Source organism: Macrosteles quadrilineatus, unplaced genomic scaffold (assembly GCF_028750875.1).
Source record: "Macrosteles quadrilineatus isolate MER2022 unplaced genomic scaffold, UCM_ALF_1.0 Scaffold_3__2_contigs__length_128488019, whole genome shotgun sequence".
In the NCBI taxonomy this organism is placed as follows: domain Eukaryota; kingdom Metazoa; phylum Arthropoda; class Insecta; order Hemiptera; family Cicadellidae; genus Macrosteles; species Macrosteles quadrilineatus.
The window spans coordinates 34742929-34752818 of NW_026542596.1; the positions used below are offsets into that span (position 1 = coordinate 34742929).

Here is a 9890-nt window from a genome sequence, read left to right on the forward strand (position 1 = left end):
GATATCATCCCAAGGCTCATCACTAGAGTTTCGTCGTAAAACCTCCAAACACAAATGACCACAGATAGGTGGATCATTATACTCTTGAACAGCAATGTCATTATAGAAGAGATCGTTTCAACCTAAATAGTCTATTAGTTCTAGTGGTGGGGGTGCGTTTCCAAACGAATCGAAATAGAACTTTTTGTTTTTGTCTTTAACATAACAAGTCCAATGGGTTCCAGAAGAATCGATATTACCCAGATTCAAGATTCCACATTCAAACTCCATAGGGGCTTCGGGTAATATCTGTCTCATAAACACTCCTCGAAAGCCACGGATGCCTAATTGGTTAGCATAAAGCTCTATTTCTCCCAGTGACATAGGTTCAAACGACTTTACGGGTTTTTTAAAAGAGAGTCCAGCTTGTTGTTGATGCATCGCTTAAGACCGGCTCCCTTGGGGTCTTTTTCAATTATTGAATCTAGCTCGTTATCGATCAGGTTTTTCAACCACGGCACGAATCGGTTCTTGAGAATCGGTGCCACCTGATGTCGTATCAATGGAGATATGAAACGTTTTCCATATGGCACCTTTGATTCAACCATTTCCAACATCTCTTTCAAAAGACCACCCTCTTTGTTTTTCAAAAGCTGGTCGTAGCTCACAGCCAGACGTAGACCGGTTTTGTTCCGGATAGCTTTTTCAACAGCCTTGTGTTGTGCTTCGTTAAGCAGTATATGATCCGCTCCACGTGAGAGGCTATCATTAGTTAAACCAATTATAGCAGTTCTACGCTTTTTAAACGCGATGCGTAGCTTACGCTTCTGACCGTCGGACAAGTGAATTCTGTGTCTGTGCAGTTCACTCATTTTTAAGTGTTTCCCACTTATATAAGAGCCAATGGAAATCTACTGTATGAAATGCAAAAGGAAAACCACGTCTCAAGACAGTGGGGAGTATGTCAAAACCGTTAACAACAAATGGCGTTTAAATACGACATGCAATATTTGCGGTCAACGTAAAGGCGCCTTCGTCAAAGTTCCTAAGCCCAGTATGGCCGCCAAGGAAGTACATAGACCAGTGATCAAGCACTTTCCTCGACGACGTATTGTTACCCTAGGTATAGACGATCTGTGGGCCGCAGATCTGGTTGTCATGAGAAAGTATGCCAGTGAGAATGATGGCTATAATTATATGTTGAATGTGATTGATACCTTTTCAAAATTCGCCTGGTCAGAGCCGTTGATGACCAAACGGGGTGCAGAAGTAGCGGAATCGTTTATGCTCAAATTGAAGCGAGCAATTGACGTCAACGGTCACACCGCTCCCAGACTGTTACACACCGATAAGGGCAAAGAATTTCTTAACCGTGATTTTAAGTCAGTTTTGCAATCGTACAACATAAAAATGTATCATACTGAAAATGAGGAAAAGAGTGCAATCATTGAGAGGTTCAATCGTACGTTGAATGAAAAAATGAAGGTTATATTCGAGACTCGAAATTATTTTCGGTGGTTGGACATAGTTCAAGACTTGTTACATCAGTACAACAATAGTGTCCATCGTACAATTTGTATAAAACCTGCAGAGGTTACTAAGGCGGACGTACCTAGATTGCTTGAGAGGTTCTCCAATATTCCTCATACACCTAGAAAAATAAAATTTCAACTAGGAGACAGAGTGAGGATTGTGGCAAAAAAAGATACGTTTGCCGATAAATACAGTCGCAATTGGACTAGAGAGATATTTACCATATCCAAAGTGCAAGACACCTTTCCAATAACCTATAGAATCAAAGATAAAAGTGGTGAAGAAATAATTGGATCTTTTTATGAGAAAGAGCTACAAAAAACCTTGTGCACACCAGGGCAATAAATAACAACAGTGTAAAACACGAAAAAAAATATTTTACAGGAATAGTTTTTTTACATTTTTTTATGTACATTCAGTAGGAATTCTTCTATGTCCCCAGGGTAGCGTCCTTATTCCGTCTCGAAGAACACACCGTTTGTCGTCCTTTGGCGAAAGTGATTTCTTGAATTGTGTCATACTATAAACATCGTGCAGGTGGCTTCGGATGCTGTTGATTTGTCTGTACACATCTTCGAGAGTCTTCAAACATCTGCGATAGTCATCTATTGTGATTTCATTTTCCACCACTGATTTCTTGATTCCTTTAGCCTTTTTAGATGTTTTTATACAATTCAAACCTTCCTCTACGTCAGTGGCATACATTTTTGACTTCAGACCAACGTATTCAACCATGATCAGACCTTCCAGCTCATCTTTCATTTTTCCGAGAACCTTTTTGTTTACTCGATGCATACCAAAAGGGTTGGAGCTTTGATATGCACTCGTGTCGAACTCGTCAATCATTTCTTTCATGTCCATGTACCAGTCTTCTGTATATATGATGTAAATCAGTGAGTCGGTATCAGTATAGGCGAGTATGACCCGATCACCATATCTGCTCTTCATCACTTGATAGTGGAAACGGTATATAAGGGTTTTCGACACATCTAGAATAGCCGCCCCCACGTAAATCGGTTTGTTGAAAAGAAGTGATGTTTTGGTCATGTGCACAGCTGCAAGATGGTCCGTAAATATTTTCCGACTCTTGAATGTCGGTTTGGCAATGAATTTATCCGCCTGTCGTTCGTCGGTTACCAGACGAACATCCACTCTATTCCGAAGGTTTTCCATAGTTTTCCCAAATACCGCGTTATTCATAAGCTTGTAGAAGTCAATTTCGAATTTATTCTTTGCTTTGGTCCTCATGTTAGTGTTTAAATCGATGTATGGTTTCATCCACGGTTTTTGAGAAAACTCAAGAACCCGATGTATATTTTTTAGTTTCATTCCGAGGTTCAGATACTGTTTTAAATTTCTGTAGTGTACAACGTATCTAGATCGGTCGTACAAAGTGGTGACCAGTTTGGATATTTTTGACCCAGGTGGAATCATGTGGTGAGGTGCGAGTGGAAAGTCTGCATGGTGGTCATGAATTTCTTCGGGATACTCGAGGTCAACTTCGAGAATGTAGCCGGTGGCCGCGTCATCACTGATGTCTAAAACATTTATTTCAGTATCTTTTCGCCATCTAAAGTCACCGAATGGCATCGCCTGCGACATAGCCCAAGCATATAGGTTATTCGCATCTAAGTACACCAGGTAGCTAGGTTCTTTGTTCTCATCGAAGCCTTGACTCATATACTTGTTGTTGGCTCGAGCTTGTCTCAAGCAACACTGCGAAACACCTCCACGAATTCCTTTTTCAACCATTAGAATCATATCGAGGTCGGTTAGTAACTGGAGCTCTACATCAGTGAGTTTCAGCATCGCCGACCAGGCTAATCCGGGAGCTGTGAAGTACCACGCTGGGTCGAGACTATATGTTTGAAGGCAAACGTCTCTGAAGTTGTCCATAATGTCTGCCAACTGGAGGACGTCAATCTTGTTGTAAAACAATGTGTACTCTCTCATATCTTTGATGTTGAACTCATCCCAAACCTTTTGAGCATGCTCATAATCTAATTCTGATACATCACACTTATTTAATTTGTTTTTGAAATCATGAAGTTCCGGCAGAGTTGTCATATCATATTTTGTTATGTTATCCATGAAGTCATAGGGATAAACCCCTTTTCTTGTTACCAAGTCTATCTGTGATGATCTGACAAATCTCTTTGTATGCTCCAACTGATCTGTAGTTAAATTGTTAATCAGTTGGTCTAAACTTGCACTTAAAAACTTAAAAGAGTCCAAGAATCTCAGTTCCAACCCTCCCCTAACTTGAACGGTGAATGATATATACCGCTCATCATTTTGCGGAATCACTTGGAGTTTCTCACCTTGTCGTCCTATTTCTTTGATGAACTGATGTATGTCATAGCCAGAAAGGTTGTGCAAGAAAACAGGAATAAATTTGGGCTTAGTAAACAATAAGTTACATTTGGAATGGGCAGGGCCTCGATACAAACCGGTGAGGTGGTCGTGATCCCTTACTTTGTCGGTTTCATTGAGAGGTTCCTGGCAGATGTGACAGGTTACCGCTTCTTTATGTCTACGTATCTCTTCTTCCTCCAGTGGTTTCATTGGAATGATCTTTTCGTAGATTTGTTTTATCTCCACGGCCTCCTTTTTCAACGCCTCGACAAATTTTCGTCCAGCATCTTCCCCGAAATATGTCGTTGGAGGCTTTTCACTGCCAGAGATATAGTAACAGAAACTTATAGCTTCGTGTTTCTGATAGCTGTATGTGTACGATCTCTTAGCACCGTTTTCATCAACTCCCGATGGTTCACAAGTAGAAATCGGGAGGAGCATGCTCTCCAGATCGGCATAAATGACATAAGGAACTTTCATTGATTTATTGTGTTCTGTAAATCTTATTTTGTCATTTTTTCCAGCGGTAGGGAGCTTTATTTTTTCGGCATCATGTCTAGAGCAGTCCTCCATATGTGTCTTCAAATTGTCTTCGTTATGAAAGTGTTGAAGACAACGTCTGCATATATAGCATTTTCTATTATGTTTTGTAGCTTGACTGTGAACTAAACGAGATAGGTTTTTGATTAGACAGTAGTGTGAGTTCGTTCCATCTTTAACCAACAACAGGTCTACATGCACGGGCTTTTCTTCATCTGTTACACACAAGGGAAAAACATCACTATTTTCTTCAAGACCGTATACATTGATCGATAATCCTGCACGCTTTTCGAATTTTTTTACATCAGTCAGTTTGACTGGAAAATCTATCCCATCAAATAACTCAAGAAATCCATCAACATAAGCAGTGTAGCTTTCGATCCGCTCCGGGTGTACCTTTGGAGGTTGGAGTGCTGCTAGACAACACCACATGAAACAACGCTGATCATTGTTTTTTATGTTTACAACAGCACGTTTCAAGCGAATTTTTTCTGGCAGGGCTATGTAACTAGACCCTTTCAAAGGCTTAAGTCGGTTGATATGTAAAAGAAGACATTCAATCGTTTTCATGTTCCAATTGGAGCCTTTGTGATTAAAACTTTCCATCTCAGTCAATAGTTTTTGTTTTGCCTCATTTAACAAATCTGATAGATTAGAATCTTCGTAAATGATGATGTTTTTCGATTTGAATTCAAAATCAGATTCGACTTTTTCCGTAATCCCTTTAGCGAACTTTGCCTTAAGGATAAGTTGGATTTTCAATGAAGTTCCCTCATCACGAACCTTTTCAATTATAAGTTTTTTGGAATCTTCGATAAAAGTTTCAACACTTTTGTAACCATGACACAGTTTGATTGACCATGACACAACACTTTGACATTATTGATCTCAAACGTCTTCATTCGACCTCTGAACGCCGTTTTAGATTGAATGATTTCAAGATTAGGTGGTGGCGGAGGCTTACGTGGGACTTGCACTATGATGGATGGCCGAACTATGTTGGATGGCTGAACTATGACGGATGGTCGGTTTAGTTGCTGTTTTTGTATCCACGCCGCTTGGTGAGCTCCACTCCCAGTATGACGGGCCCAGTTTTTCCTAGTAATACTGAGGTGACATATATCACAGAACTTTAATGTTTTTGTATCGGCTCTCCTGACAGGTAGAACCTGCACGACATCCGAAACATCTTCTTCCTGCTCTTGAATGTCCATCATCTCACTAGCACCTTGTAGTTGTTCCGAAATATCCAACTCACTATGTTGGGCTCGACGACGCTTCGGTGATATAGGACGGGTCTCGTTATCGCTGTCGTTGTCAGTAGGAAACGACCGCTTGGTAGCACTTTGAACAACCGGTGACACATGATGTTCTCCGTCAGAGACCGAGGCAACATCCAAGCGGTGTTCTTCCCTAGCACCTTGTTGTTCCTCAATATCGTCTTTATAACGTTGGAACCAACGACGCTTCGGTGGTGTAGGAAGGCTGTCGTCATCACTCTCGTTGTCACTAGGAAACGATCGCTTCGTAGCACTGACACTAGCCATCACCGCAAATCCTCGTCACACTTATAAATGGTTGAAAACTTACTTTTCACGCACTACACAATTTCAAAGACTCGAAAAATAGCACCTCTCACAACCACCTCTCAGAGAAGACTGACGCAAGACCGCGCGGGCTGTTGCACAATCGTCGAAACACATGACCATATATGGTAATGTTCTCGAACGTTCCAAGATGATCACGTGACCTATCACGTGGCATTTCCTTTTATGGTAATGTTTCTAGAACATTCCATGATCACATGATCCCAAGACAAGTGACGTCACTAAACACGGAACGACTCAACTCAAAAGACACGTAAAAATCAACATGAAAACAATGAGTTTCAAATGGCGTGTCAGTATACATTGAGATCGAAATACTGCATCTTCATACAAATCCTCTAGTGAAAACATGAGCACCGAATGATGCAATCGGCGCCATTTTTGTGCAGTTGAGAACCTATTGGTGGTCCTATATAAAATGAGATTCAAAAGCTGTTGTCGTTTTCGATCTCAGCCGTGAGATCCTATTATACGACAAGTATACCAAATGAGAACTGATTTAACGTTCTTTATATCTACACAAAAAAAAGGTCATCCAAATCAGAGGATCAGTCTCTGTCTGTAAGGTTAGGTTAGGTTAGGCAAAGTGAGGTTACCTACCTCAACCCACGTGGTCTACACTCCTCCCTCCTCTGTCCTAGAACGTACAAAATCACTACTACTCACACATTTAGAACTTATTCTAATGCATATTACCAATTTCCTTACTATGACGACTGCGCTTAATTTGAATTGCAATAATGCCTTATAAGTCCTCAGTGTTCAAAATTACATTGTTTGTTACTGAAAGCTGTATAGCTATGATTGTGACACGAGCCACTGAGTCAGAATATGCAGCTGATTGGCTACAAGCTGCTACGTAGAGTAGGGACGAGCAGTGTGATCAGTAAACGTTGTTCACTAATTAAATCAAAGATTTCTGTCATAGACCTTTTTTATATTTACATTATACCTTTTCAGAAATGATTCGACAATCTAAGTTGCTATCTTCAGATCAACTGATGCATCAAATCAAGATGGCGGAATGCGTTGGTGGAGGCGTTGTAGCAGTCGCTTCCCAATTCTCTGCTTTCTATAAAAGCTGACATCAGGATTTGTATACTTCCTTCTTCTCCCCTTGGGTTTTTGACATTTTGTACATTAAGTTGGATTTAAGGTTTATTTATTGATTGATTATTTATTTGATTGTAATGTTGTAACATATTTTTGTAGTATGATAATAAATGGTATAATTTTTATATGTTTTGATTATGTAATAGTTCAAATGTGATTTTAAGTGTTTTATAAGAGCTCGTGTTTTTATATACTGAGTACCAACAATGCGTAATGAAAAATTAATAACAAGAAGTTAAACATCGTTGTCATTATATTGAATAGTATATAAAAGTAGCCAATTTGACCAACAAAGTTTGTACTATTAATGCTTTCCGGTTATTTCTATAACCTCGGCAATCTCACATTGTGAACGGAGTAAGCAAATCTTTTATGTGGAAAAAAAAACAAAAAAGTACATTCACCTTATATTCTATCAAGAGATACTGAGTAAAAGTCAAAGAACGTCCGAGATTCTAGTGTGTGACTAAATTTATTTGACTGTTTTAAATTTATTTTATTTCAAAAATTAGTAAACTTTACACGTAGGTCAATTTTTTGTAACGCCACACTGAATATATGATTAGCGACGGTTAATAACACTTCTACGTGATTTTGAAAGTTTTTATTTCAGAATTCCTTAAGTTTAATTTTAAATTGTATTAATTATTAAGAAAATTATTTATTTAAATAATTATTAAGAAAGTATAGTATGCAACCGTATGAGATGATTTTAAGAAAGGAGTCCATGACTGGAAGTAGCGTTGAGAGATCGGTGAATTAACGAAAGAAATTAACGCTATTGCCAATTTTGGAACTCCGGGAAACAATACTAAGTATACCAAGTGCTTACATACCTAATTGCATTATTAGTTTTGCTAGCATTGATGTGGAAATTTTATTTATTTTCATCCACACAGGATGCTCACCATAAACATAAAAAAATTGTTAAAACACCCTAATAGCACTTATAGTAGTCTGAATATGTCATAGCTTTATCCCAATACCTTCTGTCTTAGGTTGATGAACTTTTTTGCGACATACACTCTAGGTGTTTTTTACAAATAGGCTACGTTGCGGTCATAACTAGCAATCCCAAAAACTAATTATAGCTTCAAGTTTACTTTATAGTTATTTTTATTTGTTCGTGTTAATTATAGCAATGCCTTTATAAATAAATGCCAGTGTTTTTAGAAGGCATATTTGGAGTTTAAAAACCTCTCTCCTATTTAGAATATGTTTTCGACATTTTCTATCACAATTAGTAAAAAATACAGTTTTCATGACTCTCCAATTTTTATTACACTTTGTTAGCATAAACATAACAAATTGAACCAACAACAATATTTCCTTATTTTATTAAGACGGTAAAAAGGTAATGCAGTCTAAAATAAACGACGTACCCACCAAGCAAACAAACATTTAGATTGTTTGATTGTTTCACTCATAATCCCTTCCAGTGTTAATCTATTTCCAGGTTAATTCCCTAAAACAACAACGCAGCTCCATATATCCGTTAACCAAATCCACTGTTGTATATTCAACCCACGGCTAAAAGGTTGCCAAATGTAAATACCAGCGCAGGGATCGGAGGAGGTAATGCTACCAAATAAAAGCAATATAGGCCTACTGTATACCTATAAGTCGTATCGTGGTTTTTATGTATTTATAAATGACATGATTATATTAAAACTATTAAAAATAAAAATATTGAAATCCCGTACTATGGAAACAGTCTAAAATACACTAATGCATCGACCTAGCGTAAAGTGAGGTATTTATCAAAAAATATAATGATAATGTACTGAAGATTTATTCTATCGATTAAATTACTCTTTAAAATTCGTATATTCTATCAGAGGAGGTTTATTTTGTTCACATAGTTAAAATGGTTCTGTTCTTCAGCTGAAGTAAGCAAATATTTTTTCCTACAGTTACCTGGTAAAGTGACCTTCCTTGCACTGAGTATAGTACGCCAAGTGGCTAACTGCTTCATTTACACATTTTTCCCTACAGTTACCTAACAATGTACATGTTCTCTCACTGATTTGAGAAAGCAAAGTGGCCAATTCGCTCATCAGTGAGACAACGTTAACATTGTCTCACTCTAAACTACTTTGTCTCACTCACTCCAGATTTGCAACGTGAAGGCACGAAATAGTGAGCGCGTAACATGCAGACAAGGTCGTATGCGAGCAAAATTCGTTGGCAGCACTGGTTGTAAATCAACTGGTCAGTGGTTGTACTGTTGTATCATTAAAATAAATGTAATATTTAAAGTTGACTTCTGTGTAAAAAATATTTTTTACCAATTAATTTGTTTTATGGTAACTGTAGGAAAAATATAATGTGCAACTCGAGTGCAAAGTGCAATTGCCTCACTCGAGAAATTATTCCTCACTCGCCTACGGCTCGTGAGTAAGTATTTCTCTCGAGTGAGTCAATTGCTCCCTTTGCTCACTAGTTGCACAAATAACTATTTCCCACTTATTTTACATTTGCCGCACTCCAGTATTTCAACCAAACAACACAAAACAGTGTGGTTTTCGTAATTTTGTGTACGCTTGAAAATGATTTGGCAACACTTAAAGATACTACGACCGTAGTCGACGTACCCACCCTAAATAAATATGTCTATATTTCATATCTATATCTATATTTCATGTCTATATTTCTAGAAACATTTTATTCTATGTTTTTAAATCAAAAGATGAGCTATATATTTTTCTTACAAGTTAAAAGTTATGACGATTTCTATATTGAAGCTGATCGTAATCAGCTTGT

General features: G+C 38.1%; 1 protein-coding gene across 1 annotated transcript; it reads right to left on the reverse strand.

The window, feature by feature from the left end:
• Positions 1-377: 377 nt before the first annotated feature.
• LOC128989101 (uncharacterized) lies at positions 378-4440 on the reverse strand. The gene is made up of 3 exons (XM_054410962.1): positions 1988-4440; positions 1592-1630; positions 378-834 (listed from the first exon to the last, which is right to left on the reverse strand). Exons 1-3 carry the CDS (start codon positions 4438-4440, stop codon positions 378-380), a joined length of 2949 nt encoding a protein of 982 aa, XP_054266937.1.
• Between the last annotated feature and the right edge of the window lie 5450 nt (positions 4441-9890).

What these genes read in the sequence shown, in the direction of transcription:
- LOC128989101 (XM_054410962.1), bottom strand. Translation starts at nt 4,440, where the DNA reads ATGGAGGACTGCTCTAGACATGATGCCGAAAAAATAAAGCTCCCTACC. An exon ending in TCGCCAAAGGACGACAAACG is followed by an intron (nt 1,631 to 1,987) that starts GTGTGTTCTTCG and finishes TTATTTTTCTAG; the next exon opens with GTGTATGAGGAATATTGGAG. An exon ending in GAACCTCTCAAGCAATCTAG is followed by an intron (nt 835 to 1,591) that starts GTACGTCCGCCT and finishes TGAACTGCACAG; the next exon opens with ACACAGAATTCACTTGTCCG.